Below are 21,143 nucleotides of genomic sequence, written 5' to 3'. Positions count from 1 at the left end.
AGCATAAATCGGGGAAAAAAAGGGATATCCTTGAAATTTATATGACTCATGAAATGCTGAAGTCAGTCTCACCTGGGGGTGGGTAAAAGGGCTGAGGGTAAAGGAACTGCTGTCTCAGAACTGTGCCTGAAACCTGGGCAGGCTGTGCTTGGAGGTGGAGAGGAGGCTTGCAGAGACCAAACATCTCTCAGTGGAGCAGTGGGAAGGGGGTGGCCCTGTCACCTGTGGAAAAGGTGGTCACAGTGATGCCCCAGATGAGTTGTCACTACCAAATGACACTCACAAGCCTGATCTCTCCCTGCCAGCTCTGACAGGAGGAGGGAAAAGGCAGGACCACCACAGTCAGTGCGTGTGAATCCATTTCTCCACAATTCGCCCCAGCACTGAGGTGTCCAAAAGGGTCTCCAGCTACTGTCACTCCTGATGTGCAGAGAAAAGCCAAGTCCATGGATTAATGCATCAGTGCTCTATTTCCTGCACTAGGCCTCATTCCCAGGCAGTGGTTTCTCTTTCTGAACCTCTCTCTAGGATGCTCCCCCTCCCCTCCCTAGTCCTTGACATGGATGTTCAGGTTTCCAGCTGTCCAATCCAGGTCTTCCCTGAGACCTGCTGGTGTCTGATATCACCCCAATAGAGACTTCTCCATTTTCAAGAGGCTTTGCAAGCCTTAGTAATTCACCTGAGCAGAGCTGCTGGGCAGACAGAAATAAGCTCAGAATCCCTGCAAGTGGGACTCCACCTGTAGGGAGCCCCATTTGTAGGGAACAGTGGCTCAAGTGCTGCCCCAGCCTTTCTCCCTGAGAGATCTCCACCATGTAGGATTGACCTACTCAGATGATGGAGAAGTTATGAATACATCTTTCCATGAGAAATGTCATCTGAGGGTGACAAAGGACTGAAGCTTTCCCAGGGTTTCAGAAGACACAGTCTGTCATGTTCTTCCATGGCTGGAAGAACAGCTTTAAGGAAGGAGTCACATCAAATTCGCACATGAAACTCATTCAGATCTGGGTCACCCCCAAGGGTGATTTATAGTCATAAATTGGACCTCTGCCACAGAAAATGCTGGGGGCTGAGGAATGGGAGGGAAGACCTTGAGCCACACACAACAGGGTGAGCCTGAAGACTTGAGCTTGTTGCACATTGATAGAGAAGGCAGGACAAGGACGAAATGTCTCTGCCAGAGCAGATCTCCTCAGCCAAGTCATCCCACCAAAAGGCCAGAGATGGGTTTAGGGTAAAAGGAATCTCTTGAAGTCATGTAGCTCAGCCTCCTGCTCAGGGAATGTCTCTGAATAACAGCAAGTCCTCTCATCCAAGGATGTGGATGCACAGCTGAGTGATGTTTGGCTGTGTGGTGTGTGCAGATGACAAATGCACAGCACTGGTGTGAATTCACTCAACTCTGAGTAACATTTATTCCTCTCTTCCTTTAATCTGAACAGCACCAACCAGTATGATCTCACTCTCCAACTCCAGCTCAGGGGGTGATGCTTTCAAATCCAATATTCTTCTCCTTTAGTGACGTTCATAAGCACAACAGAGCTATTCCCACTCATGAAACACCAATCCAGGCTTGTGTGACCCAGCAGTGGTTTTGTTGGAGGCTCAGATATACTATTGGCATTGAGAGTGAAAGAATTTGAGAGGACATTTGAAATGAGGTTAGAGATGTGTTCATAGCTCTGGTAAAAGCAGCCAGGAGCTCTAGTAAAACCAACCTTTGCCAAATTACACACAAAATTTCACACACTGAGGGCAACCCAGCTACGCAGTTTACCAGGAATAAAAACAAAAGCCACTCAGAGAGCCTCCCCAGGAAGCAGCTCAGATGTGCAGAAGAAATCGGGTCAATCTGCTTTTCAAGTGATATCAGAACCTCAGGCAAAGCCAAGCTGGTGTAATTTCCCAAATCCTGTGTGCTCTGTCTGTGTGTGTAAAGTGCTGTTTTCCCTGAGGGTACTCTCTAAGTCAGGCCTATTCTAGGATTATCCCCAATAAATGGTAGTTTAGATCTAGTTTTGTGACTAACCAGGGTTTCTATAAATTAAAACAGAGAGCTTGGGACACAGCTGTCGAGACCAAATCTACTGGATTATCAAGCATATTTTCTGGTCCAGAGGAGAAGTGTTCTTCTGCTTCTCTTACATATAGTCTCCAGGATGTGTTATACAGTCATTACACTATTAATGGGAGCAGCAAATTTACTCTGTTTGCATCTCCACACCAAGTAAAATTAACCCTCATTTGTAGAATCCCAACTTCACACCTCAGACAAAAAACCTTGTGCTGCAGCAGTTGCCTTCAGGAGGCCTTGTGACACATCTGAGGCTGGAAAAGGACAAGACGTCACTATACTATCTCCAAGAGGGGCAGTGCTCTGGCACCTTTGGTCTGTTTCCAAGAGCAAGGAGGGAATGGCTGGTGACAAAGTGCATCCTGGAGGACTCCACTGTATCATCATAATGGACTGGTGTGTTAGTACAGGTGCTCATTTTATCATGCTGGATTAGGGCTTTAGTGCTCACACAGTTTAAACATTAATATTTGCCTATATAAGCCATAGGCACCAGTGCAGCCTGGCCACAGAGGTGCTCACCATGGCTGAATTCGGAGATCTTATAACTGCTGTGGGGGAGTGTGGGCTCTATCAGAAACTGCTGATCCTGCTCCTCTCCCTCCCACTACTTCTCAACCCTTTCCAAATGGTTGGCCAAGTGTTCCTGGTTGTGGAAGTCCCTTACCACTGTAACACCAGCTGGATCCGCGCCGTGGGCCCCAACCTGACAGAGGAAGAGCAGCTGAACCTCACCCTGCCCCGGGGTGCAGATGGGGAGTTTGAGCAGTGCTCCATGTACTCCCCAGTGGACTGGGACCTCGATTCTATTGTGGCCTATGGACTGAATGACACAGAGAAGTGCATCAATGGTTGGGTATACCCCTCAGAGCAGCCACCCTCCCTGCTGACAGAGGTCTGTATTTGCTGTTTGATGAGACAGGGGCATGGAAATGAGGGGATGGGAATATCCTGGCCTGTGGTTTGATCAGCCAGTGCCAGCTGTGGTGGGAGGGGATGGGAATATCCTGGCCTGTGTTTTTGGTCAGCCACTGCCAGCTGTGGTGCAATGAGGTTGAGATTTACTGCAAGGGATGGATTTTGCCTCCATCACACAGATGGCAGCTGGAATCCCCAGGGGTTGTCATAGGAAGGCCATGATGAAGATGCTTGGAGAGGGCACAGGCAGTGACCATGGGGGTGTGAGTCCAGCACATGTTCTTCTCATCCTCTGTTCTCTTTCCAGTATCCAGACCCTTGACTTCATGATGTATCTGGCTGGAGAGAACTTTCGGGCATCCCTGCCACAGTATCTTCAGCCCTGTTCTCCAGCCTGGTTCTACTCACATCATCTTCTCTGTGAAGGATATTTACCTTCTAAGTTCTTGTCACTGATATTTCTTGGGCCTCCAGAAACCTTCAGGGCTGCAACAAGACATGCCTGTGATCATGCAGTTGATCAAAAGCCTTGTTTATCAACATCCTCAACTTCTCCATTCTGCCTTATCTCCCACCTTCTAGTTTACATGGTAGTGGTCTGTCAAAGGTTGTACTTGATGTTCTTGGAGGTCTTTTCCAACCTAAATCATTCCATGATTCTGTGATTTTTCCCTCTGTGGACCTTTGCTCTTTTCTCACTTTCTCTCATTCCTCCTCCCTCCTTTCCTACCTGCCAGCTCCAGCACTTTCTCACAAGTATCTTCCTCTGATCTGGAACAGAGGAGAAAGTCCAGGCTCCGGCATTTGCGAAGGCTCCTCGGTGTCCCTGAAGCACCAAGTCCATTTCAGATGAGTCTTCTCTGGAGTTTTCAGCGGCTGCATCCCTTCCCATTCCTATACTTTTCCTCCTTTATCAGAAAAAAAACCACTGTTCTCCTCCTCTTTCCACCCTGTCCTGCCTTTTCACCCAGAGAACAAAGCTGATACAGCTCTCACCCCAAGGTCACACTACAAACAAAACTTGCCAAGTGGGACACTCCTGCAGGGGCATTTGGGCTGGAGGGGAATCCTGCAGATTCCAGCAGATCTGCACCAGGATGCAGAAGCATGCTGAGCAAGCACCTCATGTGCCCGTCCCACCATTGATTTTTGTCCTAAGTGCTCACCATGAAGGGCTCAAGCCCTTGTGAGGGGTTCTCTGCTCCCAAGGCTCGGAGCAAGAGCTCAGGCACCCAGATCCTGGATCCACCATGAACCAGAAAGCAGCTGGTGTTTGTCAAAAGCAACAGCATCTGTGTTTTCCTTCCTTCAGTTTGACCTGGTGTGTGACAGAGCTGTCCTGAGTGATGTCTCCCAGTCCATCTACATGGCTGGGCTTCTCATAGGAGCCACGCTCTTTGGGATGCTAAGTGACAGGTGAGAAAACACAGTTCCTTCCCAGAGACACTGCCCAGCACCCAGGGACAGCCTAGATGAGGATGCAGACTGTCCATGCATTGAACAGGAACTGCTCCCTTCACAGGACTCATCCCCCTTGCCTGTGATTGGGCATCCGGGGCCACCTGAGAGGTCTGGAAATATCTAAGGGTTGAAAGGAGAGGCAGATCCAGCCCTGTGGGGTGGGTTCTTCAGGAATCACAAGTTCAGCCCCTGCTGGTGTCTCAGGCTTTGCCAGAACCATGATGGGTCAACAATGATTTTTATGCACATTATTTCTTGGGATGTATAGAGGAACTATGTTCACATGGATGTCAAATCTCCTCTGGTTCTCAAATCACTTTGAATCCCTCCTGGGCTCCTCCCTCTTCCTATGGGGTATCTCTAGGTACTGACTGGGTCTTCCCTTTTCTTCCACAGGATAGGCAGGCGGCCAGTCTTTCTTATCTCCATCCTCATCCAGGCTGTGTTTGGCCTGGCAGTTGCCTTTTCCCCCCACATCTATGTGTTCATGGCCCTCAGGTGTGTCGTGGGAGCTGCGGTGTCAGGAATTATGGTTACAGTCGTATCTCTGGGTAAGTGGGAAGCCCTTGCACTGAGGCAGCAGATGTGGCCTCACAAGATACAATAACAAAATAGAGCCCAAAGCAAAGCTTGAACCTTTGTTTTTCCTCTTAGCTACAGAATGGGTCGGTGTCGCCTACCGGACAAAGGCACTGATGAACGCTCACACGGCTTTCGCCATCGGGCAGATGGCGGTGGCTGGTTTGAGTTATGGGATTCGCAACTGGAGGCTCCTGGAAATTGCAGGATCTGCTCCTATGTTTGCCCTTTTCTTCTACTTCTGGTAAGCAGGAGCAGGGAAGAGTTTCTAGGGAGTGATGCTCATAACAACACTGATGTGAGTGAGGAGGTAGCAGCAGCTCAGAACTGAGCTGGGTCCTTCCCAGTGGAGTGCAGGTGCTGGAGGAGCTGCTACAGAGCTCAGCACATCTCCCTGAGCACTGGACTGCTGAGAGCACCAGCTGCCTTGCTTCAGGTCTCCAAATGTGGCCTTTGGAGCCTAAATTTAGGGTATCTAGACCCACTGATCCCATGGGCCATTCGCTTCAGAGTTGGACTTGATCAGCCTTGTGGGTGCCTTCCAACGCAGAGGATTTTGTGCTTCTGTGATCTGATTCTGTGCTGGCCAAGGCTTGCTGGGTGTGCTCCCAGAGAAAGGGGCTGTGGGGGAACCCAGCAGGACACAGCAGCATGTCCTGGCCTCCCTTCCTTGGCAGGGTGATCCCAGAGTCACCTCGCTGGCTGGTGACCAAAGGCAGGATCGAGGAAGCCAAGAAGGTCCTGCAGAAGGCGGCAGCTACCAACAAGCGCAGCCTCCCACCAGAGCTCCTGGAGCAGGTACTGGGGGGTTCTTGTCCTCAGACACTGCCCTGGGCCTTGCAGCAGCCCCTGGAGCTCAGCTCAGCTCAGAAACCTCTCTCCATTCCCACTGGAGATGGGCATTGGCTGTGGGGGACTCCAGCTCCAGCTGAGTTACACAGGGACAAGGTCAGGGAAGAGGCCCAGCTTTTGCTGAGGCTCAGCCTGGAGCTTTCTGGAGTTCCTCATGGGGATGTGGGAAGGACTGAAATGCTTCCCTGGCTTTTGTCCTGTGAGGATTCCACAAGTGTGACTGATGAGCACAGTCTCTGTTTAGTCTGGGGGTTTCCATGCAGAAATACCTGAAGGGGACTTCCCTCCTTGCCCACCTCAAAGTTCCTACACTGGGCAGATGTTCATCCTGAGGAGCCTCTCAGTCACCACCCCCTGTGCTGGGCACCCAGGGCACAGAGGCAGGAGCCCGGCCCCACTGGGCTGCCCTCCCTCCCAGACCACTGTGACTCACAGGCCTGTCCCACTGAGGCTTTCCATGGACTGCAGATGGAAAAGGAGCTGGACCTGGGTTTCCTTTTCCTCCTCTGACTCTTTGACTTCCTTTGTTTTGAAGCTGAAGCCTGAGAAAGAGGTCAAGTCTGGAAGTTTCCTGGATCTCTTTCGGAAGAAGCACCTGCTGAAGGTGACTTTAATCATGTCATGTGCCTGGTAAGACATTCCCTGGTGCACTCTGTCAAAACTAGTAGGTGAAAGAAAAGAAGTTGATGGTTGACAAGAATAGTAAATTATTTTACTAATTAAATAGATACTAATACTAATTAATTAAAGTGATAGATACTAATACTAATTATTTAAAGTGATTTTTCGGGTAATATATATGTGCATGTCTTTATGTGCTATCATTCTACCTCCACATACTGGACCAGATTTACCATGTCTGGCCATGAAAACAAGGTAATTACCCATGATACTGTGGGTTTTACTAGAAAGGCTTGAGTAATTCCAGCTTTGGCAACCTCTGGGCCTTGGAGTAGTTTTGTGTCTATCTAGAAGGTTTGGGTTCAGTCTAGTGTTTGCTGACCATATGGAGATCCATTCTGCTTCATCTTCTGCAACTATGTCCCAGAGAACAGTCAAAGGTGGTGACTAACCTTTCTAATTTTTGGTTATAAACCCCTATAAAACCATCTGGTGACATGCTCTATTCTGCTTTCCTTAATTTCAGGTTTGCAGACAGCATTGTCTACTATGGGCTGAGCCTCAGCGTGACAGATTTTGGTCTGGACATCTACCTGACACAGCTGGCTTTTGGGGCGGTGGAGCTTCCAGCTCGACTTTCCTGCATTTTCACGCTGGAGTGGTTTGGGAGGAAGAAAATGCAGAGCATTCTCCTGCTGCTGTCTGGCCTGATATGTCTCATCCTCACTGGCATCCCTGAAGGTGAACCTCCCCAGCCTGTGAGCAGAGCTGGGAAGAGCACTGGACACCCCTACCCTTGTTCACACTCATCCTCCCATTCTCGCTCAGCTACCTCCACTGTCACAGCCCAGGATGCTTCATCCCCAACATTCTGGCTCCCTCTCACCTTGGGTTCCTTCTCCCCCAGGGCTGTGCCTGGTTTCTTCCACAGCTCCTGGCCCTTCGCAGTCAGTGTCTATTAGACATCACCACCCACTAGACGCCACCACCTCCTGGCAGAAAGATATAGCAGCAGCAGTGCTTTAAAAGCCACCATGTCTCCCTTTCTTAGATGAAGAGAAAAAGCAAATGCCTACTCCTCCTCATCTGTTTGCATATGTTTGTGCCCCAGTCCATACCCCACCCCTGCTGCTGTGTCAGTTCTCTGAGTGAGACTGAAGGTAACAGTGGGGCTTCCCAATGCTTTCTAGGTCAGGGATGTGGCATTTCCAGCCAAGCACTCCCCAAACATCTGTGGTGGCTCAGCAGCTCACTTCAGCTGCAGATCTAGAAAAGACCTCAGGAGAAATCCGAGTTTTCTTTGCCAGAGGGTATTTTCCAGGTAAGGGTATGCTGAGGATCACTTCCAATGGCCTCAGTGTTAGGTTTGCTTAGCAAGTCAAGGGCTGTCCCAAGAAACCCCAGTGCAGAGAGTTCTGTTCCCTAGTGAACCATCCACCTAGAGGTTACAGTGGTTGTCTCTCCTCCTCCCCTCAGACCAGGCCACAGTAATCACTGTCCTGGCCATCATCGGCAAGTTCACGTCCACGGCCGCTTTCTCCACCTCCTACGTCTACTCCGCTGAGCTCTTCCCCACCGTCCTCAGGTGAGGTGTCCCCACACATCAGGGCCTCCTTCTGCCATGGCTGGAGATGGCCATGGGGCCACATTCAGTCCAGGAGGGCTGACCCTTGCCCACACCTGCTCCTCCCTCCCCCAGGCAGACGGGCGTGGGGCTGTCCTCGACTGTGGCCAGGGTGGCTGGGATCCTGGCCCCGCTGATCATTCCCCTGGGCCAGTACCACCACGCCATCCCCATGTCCATCTTTGGGAGCATCCCTGTGCTGGTGGCCCTGCTCTGCATCCTGCTGCCTGAGACCCGAGGCGTTGAACTGACAGATGACACAGGGAATGACCAACCCCCAGATGAGGTGGGTACAGGGAACTCTGAAATTAAGGAAGAAAAAAAAAAATCAAAAAATGTAAATTTAAGTCAAAGAAAAACTGTCAAAGTCAGGGAAGAATAGTCTCATCTCCTCCTCTTTCCTTCTTATCTTCAGGAGCAGAAAACTAGTGAGTCTCTCTGAGACACCAGAGATGATGACAGAGACTTGGAGAAGGATGTCTGCAGATGCTCAAAGAGCAAGTGATGATTGGACAGGCATATTCTAACCACCATGAACCAGAAAGGCTGCCCACCCCCAGAAAGCCTAGACCCAGTCTAGTCTGATTCCAGCATTCTTGAAGCAGACCATGGAGGCATTGCTGCCTGGAAACTGGTCTTTCAGATGATCTACACACTATCCATGGTCACAGGGAGAGGAGATCTATGTCACTCTGCCTTTGGAACAGATGCACTTCCAAGTGTCCCTGAAACCCAGTTTGGTCATGCCTGGCTGGCCTCCCACCGTGTTCCCCAGTCCTTTGCAAGCTGGTACCCGTGGAACCATCCCTGTCGTGTTTTACAGCAATAAAGAATCACCTTTACAGAGTGGCTGTACTGGGCAAAAGCGGGCACTGGGTTTGTCCCTCCTGCACTAAATCCCTTGGGTCGTTGGGCTGTGCATCAGCCCAAGCCTCGACGTTTGATCAGGATCTCACTGCGCCCCTGTCACACACGTATTTAGCTTTTCTTTCCATGTGCTGTTGAAGTTGAGTTTCTACATGAATAATATAAATTATGCTCTGAGTTTGATAAGAGACACTTGTAATGCAATATGTGAATAATAAATGGTGTTGACTTTTTTTTTCCTACTGTTTCACAGTTGGCCTTTGTAACTGCTCTTGGCTCTGGAGTGTTTTCTACACAGAAATTATAAGTCTGTAATTTAACACGCAGATGGAAATGTGCTTTGTTTCCATCACACACAAACAATGCAGAAACAGTGTTAAAGCAGAGTGGCTGAGTTCAATAAGGATTTTTTTCTTTTTTCAAAGTCTTCCAATGAACAATCTGCATTTATTTTTTCTACTAGCAGCTGTAGAAGTTTTCTGAATTGCATGAGAATGCTGCAATTCGATGCCAAACTGTGTGGGCATTTGGACAGCTTTCCTCAGTCACGGTGAGTCTTTTACAGTGACCTTTAGTTGGCTGCTGCCAGCTCAGTCACCACGTTTTAGTGTCTGTCATCCAGTGAGTGTCATGCAAATGAAAGAAAAGAGTGGGCTCCTCTCCTCTTCTGATTTGTTTGCCAACAGAGGTTGTATTTCAGTGCCCCCCAATGAACCCAACTCCTCAAGCACATCACTACTCTCAAAGGAGGAGAAGGCTGCTCACTCAGATTTGCTGCACCCTTTGGTTTCCAATCTCTTTCTGTTCTAGTAAATGGTATTTTGATGGCTGGGATGTCCCAAGTCCAGGACAGATGTGCCTGGAGCTGATATTCATTTTGTGCTTTGGCTTTGGTGCACAAAATCACCTCAGTCATGTGGAACATGGCCATGGCTGGAGATGGGACAGGGAGTTTGCAAGATTTGGGCTTTGGCACTGAAGGGAACAAAACTGAGGAAGGGGCTGGAGCAGCTGAAGGATTTGGGGGAGCTCAGCCTGGAGAAAAGAAGGCTCAGGGGGGACTCTCTCACTCTCTACAAATCCCTGACAGGAGGATGCAGCCAGTGGGGGTTGGTTTCTTCTCCCAAGTAACAAATGACAGGACAAGTGGAAATGGCCCTGAGTTGCACCACGAGAGGTTTAAATTGGATAACAGGGAAAATTTCTTCTCCACAAGAGTTGTCCAACACTGGAACAAGCTGCCCAGGCCACTGGTGGAGTCACCATCCTTGGGGGTATCTAAAAGACATATAGCTGTGTTGTTCAGGAATGTGGTTTTGTGGTGAATCTGGCAGTGCTGGGCTGATGGCTGGAGCTAGTAGTCTTAGAGGTCTTTTCCACCCTGAATGAAGCAATGATTCTGTGGCTTCTTGCACAATCAGGAGAGCAGCTTTAATGCCCATCTCCTCAGCCATTCCCTGCTGGGTCCTTTTTTGCAAGGTTTGCTCTTCTCATGGACCTGGGGCTTCCCAGCACGGGGTCAGGTGAAAGGAGAGGGTGATGTCCTCTAGGTTGTCCTGGGTTGTAGTATAGGATGTGCACAAAGTATTCTATCACCACCTTCATGAACTGTTGAATCCAATTGTTGGAGTAGTGTCTTCCCAGGCCCCTTCCCTCTGGGCTGTCTTCTGGTAATGGCCCATCAATGCCTTGTGCATGACTCACAGGTAACTCCCTCCAGGAGTTATCTCTGTTTAATGGGCCATCAAGGACCCACTTCACAACTCATCATCCCATTGTGAGATGCTTTGCCCAGGGGGAGGAGCCAAGCATTCTCACCTGGATATAATCTGGGATTTGGGACAGTACGAGTAGCCTTTACCCACTGGATTCCCAGAGGAGCAGAGCTACCAGACCTTTCTACAGGATCACTGCTTCAGGAAGAGCACCTCATCTGGACTGCTTCCACCACCCTGCTCAGGTTGTATTCTGACTCTGTCAGTGGTCTTTTGTATTATTGCATTTATTTCATTTTATTTTACCTTTTTACCTTTCCTCTTATTAAATTGTATTTCTGACTTGGAGCCTCTCACTCGTTTTGCTTTCAAACCACAACATGGATAAAGGGAAAGGTCCAGCATCCTGACACCCCTCTGCCCCACAGCCAGGATTTCAGCACAGTTTGTTGAGTTTGTTGGTGTCACTGACACTGAAAATATGCTGGTTATCTCAATGGTCCCTGTGGGGCTCCTCTGACAACAGGAGCTGTTTTGGCACTGCTTCTGTGTCATGGGGTGATTTTGTGATGACACTCTATTCCTAGTCACCTCCCTTATGTCCAGAAATGGCTGCTGTACTTTAAGGCTGATCTGGAGGATGGGTGTGAGCTTTGGAGACTCCCATACAGGCTTTGTTCAAAGACTCACTCCAGGGTGTGCTGGATGCAGCGTGGACTGGATGTTACTTTGCTGCTGTCTGTTTCCTCCAAAGAGAAGGGCTTGAGTAATGCCTTTTGCCAATGAGAGGAATACCAGTGGGTCAAAGTGGAAAAAAACCAACTGTTTATTAACAAAGCAAGGTGCCTGCAAGGCACAGAAAAAGATTGAATAAATTCTAAACATTTATTTTCAGAACCTCACCCCCCAACACAACAAAAAAAACATCAAAATACCCAGGGAAGAAATAAACAAGCTGGCTGCTAGCATGGGTGAGAAGGCAAAAATGGTTGTGGGTCCTTTGTCTTAGGGAAGAGGAAAAGAGGAAAAAAGGAGTTCACACAGCAGCTTGGGCAAAACAGATGGGAAACCTGCTGAACCTCTGGCATCAGTCCCCTCCTCACAGCAGATGAAGCTGGTTGATTTTGGTGTCCTTTCTCTTGGTTCAGCTTTTTTTTCCCAATGTCTCAGGCTCAGAGTGGTTCCTGCCAGTCCTCTGCAAGTCCTGGTCCATCTCAGCAATTGTCTGATTTCGGACCAAAAACCAAGCCAGAAGAGTTCAAGAAAATAAAACTGGAGGATCACTTCTGCAAATCAGGGGGGAAAGTGAGGAAAGAAAAAAACAAAACTTCTTGCTTAAGCTACCAGAAAACCAAAAAAAAGTTAGTTAAGCAACGAGGTAACTGCTAATGTCCACCACACAGGACAGAGCACATCTGGGAGTGAGTCTTTAAATAAAACCCACACAAGAGCCCCCAAGGCTTGCACCTATCCCCTGGACTAACTTTAAAGTACAGCGGCCATTTCTGGGCATAAAGCAGACAATTAGGCAATAGAGCACCATCATAAAATCACCCCAAGACACTTGCTTAGCTAGCTTGGGCTTTTTTGTTAGATTAAGCAAGAAGTTTCTTTTTTCCCTTTTTCCTGGCATGGAGAGACTGCAGCAGCAATCCTTCAGCAGCTTTTGTATTTTTCCTTGAACTGTCCAGTGTGGTTTTGGTCCAAGATCAGACAATCACCAGGTGCCGATCAGGCAGGAGTGCAGGACCTGCTCTGCCCTGCCCAAGACCTCAGGAAAAGCTGAACCAATCAGAGAAAAGACACTAAAATCCAACAGCTTAATTTTCTGGGAGGAGGAGACCAACACCAGAGGTTCCACTGGTGCCCATCTGTTTTGTCCGAGCTGCTGCATGAACACTTTTTCCTTCCCTGAGACAAAAAAGCCAGTGCCATTTTCTTCATCCTGCCACACACCCACTGTTTGTTTCTTTCCCTGGCATTTTGGGGTTTTTTTTGTTCTGCTGTGGGTGTGTGTGCTGGGGGTAAGGTTCTGATGGTTCAATATCTAGCATTTATTCCATTTTTTTCCTTTGCCATGGGGGCACTTTGTCAATAAACACTTGCGTTTTTCTCATTGACATAAAAAGGGATTACTGAAGCCCTTCTCTTTGGAGGAAACTAATTCCAGAGCATTTTCTCCTAAACTTGTCTCAAAAATGAGACAACTTGTTCTCCTCAGCTAAAACCTCTCTACCCCATTTTGTCCTCATCACCTCATCAGTCTTTTGGCTCCCTCCTTCAATATGGAATCATCTTCTTTGCCTTAGTTATTCCTTACGTCACATTTTACCCTTTGCCCATGGCCTCAGTCATGAGAGGTCAGAACACTCCGCTGTGTGCAGCAAAAATGTATTTGCATTCCCACAGGTTTATGTTTGCACTCCCACGTGCTGTTCCAGCACTCCTGGCTCCACTTTGTGCTGTCACCTCTACTCATTACAGTGCAAGGCCATGTGTGGGTTTGCCAGGAGTGTCCAAAACATTGGACATCCTCCCACTTGTGCTGAACAAAACATGATTCAAGCTATTCAGGTGCTCTTCAAGTGCACAGTCCAGGAGTATTCAAACTGACAAGGTTCAGTGATCTAGAGAAGATAAAATCTAATACAGAGTGGTTGGAGTGAATCCAGATGAGGCCACAAAGATGATTAGAAGGATTGAAGAACCTCTCCTAGGAGGAAAGGCTGAGGGAGTTTGGATTGTTCTGCCTGGAGAGGAGAAGGCCCCAGGGAGACCTTCGAGCCCCTTCCATTGCCTGAAGGGGCTCCAAGAGAGCTGGAGAGGGACTTGGGACAAGAGTATGGAGTGACAGGACAAGGTGGAATGGCTTAAAACTGACAGAGGGGAGATATAGATGAGGTGTTAGGAAGAAATCCTTCCCTATGAAGGTTGTGATGCCCTGGCACAGGTTGCCTAGGGAAACTGTTGCTGCTCCATCCCTGGAAGTGTCTGAGGCCAGGTTGGACGTAGCTTGGAGCAACCTGGGATAGTGGGGGGTGTCCCTGCATGTGGCGGGAGGGGGGGGATCACAACAGGATTATCTTTAAGGTCCCTTCCCACCCAAACCACTCCAAGATTCCATGAAATGGATCTTCAGGCCACTGGAGGCACAAATGAGCTGGAAGCAGAAGTACATCAGCTGTGCTTGGATGCTTTTATTTATGAAATGAACTAAAAAAAGAGAGTCTCAGAGTACAATTTCCAAAGTGGTTCCTTATATAACTGCACATTTGGCTCCAAGCTCTTCCCTCAGCCTTTACCCTCAATTCCCTGTTTTCCATAAAAGCCTAAAGGAGGCACTCCCCAGCCTTTTCCAGGGAAAGGACAAAGGACTAAGCTCCTCTGTTCCCAGGGTACTGAAGAGGAGCAAATCCTCTGAAAAGCAGTGCCAGAAAGAAAATAGCACCACAGTCAGTCCCTCCTGGCAGGACACTGTCACATGGCACTGATTTATCCAAAACTCTGTCTTGATCAAACTGAATATCCATGAGGTACTTTGGTCCATGGAAAACATGTAGGCACGACAATGAAGAGAAAAAATAATCTGGCTTAATATTTCTTGACACTACCAGAAAAAACCCTTTAAGCTGTGAAGTCAAAGATGAAGAACCACCATATGCAACTCCCAGGCTTCATCTGTACCCACCCATCCAGTGGGAAAAGAAAGTTGGACTGAGGGACATGAGATAATATGAAGGGAAGCAGAGGAAAAACACTTTTTTTTTCTTCACAGTATAAGACACAAGCAGTCCTAAATCTTTCAAAGACAAAATGGATCCAGCAAAGAAGGAATAGATCAGAACAGAGTAGAAAAGCTTTGACATTTCCTAGAAAGCTTTGCACTTTTTTCCTAAGAGACCAACTCCCACAACATCCCTCAGTTTCCTGGAATGGACAAATCCATTTGGTCCCACACTGGAACACAGCAGCAACATATACCATGCACAAAGCATCATGACAGGCACCAATTCAAAGCCACCAGCAATAAAGTGAAAATTCTGCTGCTTGTTAGACATCCTTGCTCCCTGCATGCTGTTTCTTCCATCACATTTTTTTCTCAGCTGAGTATCTCAAATTAAAAAAAAAAAAAATTAAAAAAAAAGGAGTGTTTTTATGAGAGAATGGGATGATCTTGCTAGACAGCCACGATAAATCACTCTTTGCAAGTGTGAGATTATTTTGAGTGCTGCATCTGCTCCGCCTCTCCTGTTAGTGAGCCCAGTTCTCTCTTGCAAGTTCATTCAATGCTCTAGTGGTGTCTCTGGATAAAGTTTACAGTCTCACCTTCCTGGAGACACAACAGGAAAAATGAAGAGGAGGTGCCTCCATCCTAATTCTTGATTTCTTTCTTTTTTTCCCTCCAGTAAAAAGCACCCAATTTTCTCTGGTGAGAGCACTGCTGGACACCAGTGACAGCCTGCAGTGCCTGAGGACAAGCTACAGAGGGAGATACAGGAAGGCAAAAAAGACAAGGAAACCCAAGAACTGGCAGTGATGGCCTAAGCAGTGGGGGTGGAGAGACCCTCCTGTGCTCAGTGCCCACACAGCACTGGGCTGCCTTTATCCACAGCCACCTGCACATCCAGCTAGAAGTACGTGGTCTTCGTGCTCTCACTGTCTTGGCCGTCATCTTTTCCTTTCACCTGCCCATTCTGAGAGCCACTGGTGGCGTTTTCGTAGACCTGATGGGAGGGGAAAGGGTGTAAAAGCCAGGAAAGGTGTGCAATGAGCTGTCCCTGAGACAGGCAGCCTTCAGCAACCTGGATCCCATTCCCTACTGCTCCTGTGGACACCCTTCTCCCAGTAATACAACAAAAGTATTGGGGTGCAATTCCACCTGGTCCCATGGGGAATGAGGGCTGGGAGCTGCGAGAGGGTAAAAGCCATGAGAGGATGAGGCACCAGTATTTCCCTGAGGAGGGCAGAGGGAGGAAAGCAGAGCACTGGCTGTTCCATCCCATGGACAGGAATGAAGGGATGAGCTCCACAAACAGGATTATGGGGTACCCTCCCCTCCCTCCACAGTGGGACAGCTCCACTCCACGCCCTCCCTCCTCTGTAACTCCTAAAGAAACCCCCAGCACACGGAACGCCAAGGGGTATTCCCATATCCCCACCTGGGGCAGCCCCAGGGAATGACCCACCTCAGGCGGAGGCCGCCCGTCCCCGGTGTCATCCGGCAGGTCCGTGCCGCGGGTCTCGGGGAGCAGGACACACAGCAGCCCCCCCAGCACGGGGGTGCTCCCGAAGATGGCCATGGGGATGGCGCGGTGGTAGTGGGCCAGGAGGCGGACCAGCGGGGCCAGGATCCCGGCCACCCGCGCCGACATGGAGCACAGCCCCACGCCCGTCTGCCTGTGGGGGCGGGAGGTGTGGGCAGGGCCCGGGGCCCTCAGGGAGGGCTCCTGCCCCATTCTCCACGGCACAGGGAAGGCCCGATGTGTGGGGAGAGCTCACCTGACGATGGTGGGGAAGAGCTCGGCAGCGTAGACGTAGGAGGTGGAGAATGAAGCTGAGGCAGCAAACTTGCCAATGGTGGCCAGGACGGTGGTAGCCACGGGCTGGTCTGAGGGGAGGAGAGGGAGAGGCGGCTGCTGTGGGGTGGGGAGGGCTCAGCACCACTCCCGGATGGCGATTAGGGATTTCAGGGACAGCTGTGTCACCTGCAGGGAGCCTCTGACAGTGTCTGGGCATGGACCAGGCTGCTCTGGCTTGGTGGCCACTTTCAGTGCACTCTGCATCCATCATCTCACCTCCCCAGGTATTTAATTTTCCCAGAGCACTGCTCTGTGGATAGGAGGCCCACTGGGCTCAGCTCTGCCCTCCGCTATCATGATCAGCAAGAAGTTTTGGGGATTTTTGGAAGGGGCCCTGTGGGTTCAGCCAGGCCTCTGTGGCCAGGGTCAGCTCTAGAGGGATGTGAGCCACCCTGGCTGGGAGGACAGACCCAGCAAGGGAAGGGTTGGGGCTCTGTCTCCCTGTCCCAAAGGATGTCCTCTCCCTATGGGATGAAGTCATTCACCTTCAGGGATGCCAGTGATGATCAGACACACCAGGCCACTCAGCACGAGGAGAACAGCCTGTGTTTTCCTCCTCCCAAACCTCTGCAGAGTGAAGATACAACCAACACGGGCTGGGATTTCCACTGCTCCAAAGGCCAGCTGAGTCAGGTAGATGTCCAGGCCAAAATTGGTCACGTTCAGACTCAGCCCATAGTAGACAAAGCTGTTCACAAACCTGAAAGCCAGGCAGGGTGACACTGAGCAGGTGTTAGCCATGAGGGAATGCAGCATTGATTTCCATTGACAACATTTTGGCCAAGCCACAGCATTTCCAAGGAGATGTAAAACCAGAGGAATACCACAGGTCTGCCAAAGCTGGAAATGCTATAACCTTTCCCACAAAGTATATTAAAGCAGAAATACCTATCAAATAATACTCAAAACCACAAGGTGAATTTCTAAATTACTAATTGTCAATCCCTTCTTTTCTTTCACCTAGAAGTTTGGGAAGAATGCACCAGGGAGTGTCTTACCAGGCACATGACATGATTAAAGTCACCTTCAGCAGGTGCTTCTTCCGAAAGAGATCCAGGAAACTTCCAGACTTGACCTCTTTCTCAGGCTTCAGCTTCAAAACACAGAAAGTCAAAGAGTCAGAGGAGGAAAAGGAAACCCAGGTCCAGCTCCTTTTCCATCTGCAGTCCATGGAAAGCCTCAGTGGGACAGGCCTGTGAGTCACAGTGGTCTGGGAGGGAGGGCAGCCCAGTGGGGCTGGGCTCCTGCCTCTGTGCCCTGGGTGCCCAGCACAGAGGGTGGTGACTGAGAGGCTCCTCAGGATGAGCATCTGCCCAGTGTAGGAACTTTGAGGTGGGCAAGGAGGGAAGTCCCCTTCAGGTATTTCTGCATGGAAACCCCCAGACTAAACAGAGACTCTGTGCTCATCAGTCACACTTGTGGAATCCTCACAGGACAAAAGCCACGGAAGCATTTCAGTCCTTCCCACATCCCCATGGGGAACTCCAGAAAGCTCCAGGCTGAGCCTCAGCAAAAGCTGGGCCTCTTCCCAGACCTTGTCCCTGTGTAATTCAGCTGGAGCTGGAGTCCCCCACAGCCCATACCCAGACCATCTCCAGTGGGAATGGAGAGAGGTTTCTGAGCTGAGCTGAGCTCCAGGGGCTGCTGCAAGGCCCAGGGCAGTGTCTGAGGACAAGAACCCCCCAGTACCTGCTCCAGGAGCTCTGGCGGGAGGCTGCGCTTGTTGGTGGCTGCCGCCTTCTGCAGGACCTTCTTGGCTTCCTCGATCCTGCCTTTGGTCACCAGCCAACGAGCTGACTCTGGGAGTACCCTGCCAGGAGGAGAGGCCAGGACATGCTGGTGTGTCCTGCTGGGTTCCCCTACAGCCCCTTTCTCTGGGAGCACACCCAGCAAGCCTTGGCCAGAACAGAATCAGATCACAGAAGCACAGAATCCTCTGCCTTGGAAGGGACCCACAAGGCTGATCAAGTCCAACTCTGAAGTGAATGGCCCATGGGATCTAAATACCCTAAATTTAGGCTCCAAAGGCCACATTTGGAGACCTGAGGCAAGGCAGCTGGTGCTCTCAGCAGTCCAGTGCTCAGGGAGATGTGCTGAGCTCTGTAGCAGCTCCTCCAGCACCTGCACTCCAATGGGAAGGACCCAGCTCAGTTCTGAGCTGCTGCCACCTCCTCACTCACACCCTCACGCTGCTGTCATGTCTGCAGGAGCTCTGTCCACATCCTACTTACCCAATGCATAAGAAAAAGGCAAATATAGGAACAGATCCTGCAATTTCCAGCAGCCTCCAGTTGCGAATCCCGTAACTCAAACCAGCCAAAATCATCTGCCCGATGGCAAAGCAGCAGTGAGAAGTGAGCACTGCCTTTGGCCGGGAGGAGACACCAATCCATTCCGTAGCTGAAAGGAAGAGGGAAGGCTCAGAGTTTCCCCTGAGGCAAACAGGGTGTTTCCCTGGAGAAGAATTATTCTGGAGGTGAGGATTAAACTGACCTCTGTGCTGGGACACTGTCCCCTTGCCCTCCTCTGAGTACTGGCTGGGGAGAGATGCTCCCCAAAGCTCTGACTGAGGGCTGAGACCTTGTCAAAGTACCAAAAGACAGTGAAGATCAAGACCTGTCCTCGCCAGGGTGCTTTTCTAGTGAAACATGAAAATTTTTATTTCTTTGAAGACTTTTCTATTTCATCTTGAGATGCCCCAGGACAAGGGCATCCTACTCACCTAAGGCCAGTATTGTCATGGTGATCCCTGACACAGTGGCCCCCACGACACACCTGAAGGCCATGTACACATAGAAATGGGGCACAAAGGCAATTCCCAGGCCAAACAAGCCCTGGAGGAAGACGGAGAGCAGAATGACTGGGCGGCGGCCGATCCTGGGGAGAAACAGGGAAGACACAATCAGTGTGTGGAGAGACCCCACGGAGATGGCACAGAGCCCAGCAGGTTATATAGTGATCTTTACCATCCTGATAAAGCTCAGATTAGACTGTGGGGGACAAATGAAGCACTGTACACACATCCTGTGTCTCTCTCCCTTCCCCTCCCTGTGAGGCCATGTCCTCATAGGACCAGAGGACTTTGGTCAGGGTCCCTGTTAGTGAGAAGTGGTGACAAAATGCTCAGGGTGCACAGTCCAGACAGGCTCACACCACCTGCACCTGTGCTGGGCTGGCTTTGCACAGACCCTGGGCAGTGGGTTGTGGCTCCTCACCTGTCACTCAGAGGCCCAAAGATCATGGATCCCAGGAGCAGCCCTGCCATGTAGATGGCCTGGGCAATGTCATTCAGGTTCTTCCTGTCACACACTAGGTCAAACTGGAGAAAGGAGAAACAGATGCTTTGGTATCCCCTTTTCCAAGGATGTGAATCCCCACAGTATGCACAGGGCACACAAGTCAGAGGTAGGACAAGCCCTTGGGGCACTCTGTTGGGTCCCTCTCCCATGCACTGGGACCTGCAAGAGTGCCCCTCATCCAGCCCAGCCAACCCAGGGAGCCTCCTGGTCAGCAAATCTTGCTTTAGGTGGGCCTGGGGACAGAAGCAGCAGCTTCCTTCCTGTCAGACGACCTGATCTCCCAAAGGAGAAAGGATGCGATGCTAATTCCTGGGACAAGCACTTTCTGTTAAAGAGATGTCCTGCAACTGCCAGCATCCAGAGGGCATCAATGGAAAAAGCAACATAGAAAGGATCATAGAATCATAAAATGGTTTGGGTTGGAAGGGACATTAAAGATCATCTAATTTGAAGTCTCTTGCCATGGGCAGGGCACCTTACACTAGACCAGGTAGATCAGAACCTCACCCAACCTGGCCTTGGACACTTCCAGGGATGGGACAGCCACAGCTTCTCTGGGCAATCTGTGCCAGAGCTTCACCACCCTCACAGGGAAGGATTTATTCCTAATATTTAATCCAAACCTATTCTCCTTTATTTTATTTTAGCATCTTTCTCAGCTAACAATTGTGATGTCGGGGGTTGGACAAGACACTTTTTAAAGGACCCTTCCAAGCCAAACCATTCCACGATATTAAGTTGGAAAGGTTAACCCCTGTATGCAGAAGGATGGGGAAACTCAGAGGCAGGAGATCCCTCCAGGAGTGATTCATCTCCCCTCTAGCACCTCCATCACAGCCTGAACCCTCTCCAGGACCACACCTGGGGCTTGCATGGTGAAGCCAAGGTCCCCAACCCACATCTGCTGTAAATCCCAACTGCACCATGGTCAGGCATCAGCTCTGGGGGAACTGTGGCCATTTGGGTGTCCCGCCCCTTCCACATCCCAGCACATCAAACAGTAAATACAGACCTCTGTCAGCAGGGAGGGTGGCTGCTCTGAGGGGTATACCCAACCATTGATGCACTTCTCTGTGTCATTCAGTCCATAGGCCACAATGGAATCGAGGTCCCAGTCCACTGGGGAGTACATGGAGCACTGCTCAAACTCCCCATCTGCACCCCGGGGCAGGGTGAGGTTCAGCTGCTCTTCCTCTGTCAGGTTGGGGCCCACGGCGCGGATCCAGCTGGTGTCACAGTGGTAAGGCACCTCCACAACCATGAAAAGCTGGCAAAACTGGTGGAAAGCCACACTGAGGCAGGGGATCACGGAGAGCACCACCAGGCATTTCTGGAATCGCCCAAAATCGCCAACCGCTTTCAAAATTTCCCCGACACCTGACATTGGTGGCTGTGTCTGGGACAGGACAGTGCTGGGACAGACTTCCCAGAGGGCTGGAATTAATGTTTAAACCTCAGATAAGCTCTGCAGTCATAGGCAGTCACTGGAAGCACATCATGTAATATATTAATCATCCCTGTGCCACCCACAAACATCCAGTGTTGGCTGGA

The 21,143-nt window shown here is 50.1% G+C and overlaps 2 protein-coding genes across 7 annotated transcripts; one reads left to right on the top strand and one right to left on the bottom strand.

The window, feature by feature from the left end:
• The first annotated feature begins 805 nt into the window (after window positions 1-805).
• Window positions 806-9,679, top strand: LOC310914265 (solute carrier family 22 member 13-like). 4 transcript variants are annotated; one of them, XM_083870308.1, is made up of 10 exons: window positions 806-2,972; window positions 4,308-4,411; window positions 4,853-5,007; window positions 5,111-5,279; window positions 5,713-5,833; window positions 6,423-6,517; window positions 7,035-7,249; window positions 7,985-8,093; window positions 8,208-8,418; window positions 9,466-9,679. In XM_083870308.1, exons 1-10 carry the CDS (start codon window positions 2,601-2,603, stop codon window positions 9,469-9,471), a joined length of 1,557 nt encoding a protein of 518 aa, XP_083726434.1. In that variant the 5' UTR covers window positions 806-2,600; the 3' UTR covers window positions 9,472-9,679. The 4 variants fall into 4 exon arrangements, with proteins under 4 accessions (XP_083726434.1, XP_083726433.1, XP_083726432.1 ...); XM_083870307.1 differs by lacking the exon at window positions 9,466-9,679 and adding an exon at window positions 8,548-9,415; XM_083870306.1 differs by lacking the exon at window positions 9,466-9,679 and having other exon boundaries at window positions 8,208-8,540.
• A 4,216-nt stretch (window positions 9,680-13,895) lies between these two features.
• Window positions 13,896-21,018, bottom strand: LOC310914306 (solute carrier family 22 member 13-like). 3 transcript variants are annotated; one of them, XM_083870368.1, is made up of 10 exons: window positions 20,605-21,018; window positions 19,509-19,612; window positions 19,016-19,170; window positions 18,525-18,693; window positions 17,983-18,103; window positions 17,292-17,386; window positions 16,779-16,993; window positions 16,214-16,322; window positions 15,901-16,111; window positions 13,896-15,438 (listed from the first exon to the last, which is right to left on the bottom strand). In XM_083870368.1, exons 1-10 carry the CDS (start codon window positions 20,974-20,976, stop codon window positions 15,343-15,345), a joined length of 1,647 nt encoding a protein of 548 aa, XP_083726494.1. In that variant the 5' UTR covers window positions 20,977-21,018; the 3' UTR covers window positions 13,896-15,342. The 3 variants fall into 3 exon arrangements, with proteins under 3 accessions (XP_083726494.1, XP_083726495.1, XP_083726496.1); XM_083870369.1 differs by having other exon boundaries at window positions 15,901-16,107; XM_083870370.1 differs by lacking the exon at window positions 15,901-16,111.
• Between the last annotated feature and the right edge of the window lie 125 nt (window positions 21,019-21,143).

The sequence above is a fragment of the Zosterops lateralis genome (assembly GCF_965231275.1).
Source record: "Zosterops lateralis genome assembly, chromosome: 1".
Classification (NCBI taxonomy): domain Eukaryota; kingdom Metazoa; phylum Chordata; class Aves; order Passeriformes; family Zosteropidae; genus Zosterops; species Zosterops lateralis.
Note: the sequence above shows the minus strand (reverse complement) of the source record. Positions and strands in the feature narration are given on the sequence as shown.

What these genes read in the sequence shown, in the direction of transcription:
- LOC310914265 (XM_083870306.1), top strand. Translation starts at nt 2,601, where the DNA reads ATGGCTGAATTCGGAGATCTTATAACTGCTGTGGGGGAGTGTGGGCTC. An exon ending in CACCCTCCCTGCTGACAGAG is followed by an intron (nt 2,973 to 4,307) that starts GTCTGTATTTGC and finishes TCCTTCCTTCAG; the next exon opens with TTTGACCTGGTGTGTGACAG. An exon ending in CCTCACTGGCATCCCTGAAG is followed by an intron (nt 7,250 to 7,984) that starts GTGAACCTCCCC and finishes TCCTCCCCTCAG; the next exon opens with ACCAGGCCACAGTAATCACT.
- LOC310914306 (XM_083870368.1), bottom strand. Translation starts at nt 20,976, where the DNA reads ATGTCAGGTGTCGGGGAAATTTTGAAAGCGGTTGGCGATTTTGGGCGA. An exon ending in CGCCAGAGCTCCTGGAGCAG is followed by an intron (nt 17,387 to 17,982) that starts GTACTGGGGGGT and finishes TGTGTTTTGAAG; the next exon opens with CTGAAGCCTGAGAAAGAGGT. An exon ending in CATCACTGGCATCCCTGAAG is followed by an intron (nt 16,323 to 16,778) that starts GTGAATGACTTC and finishes TCCTCCCCTCAG; the next exon opens with ACCAGCCCGTGGCTACCACC.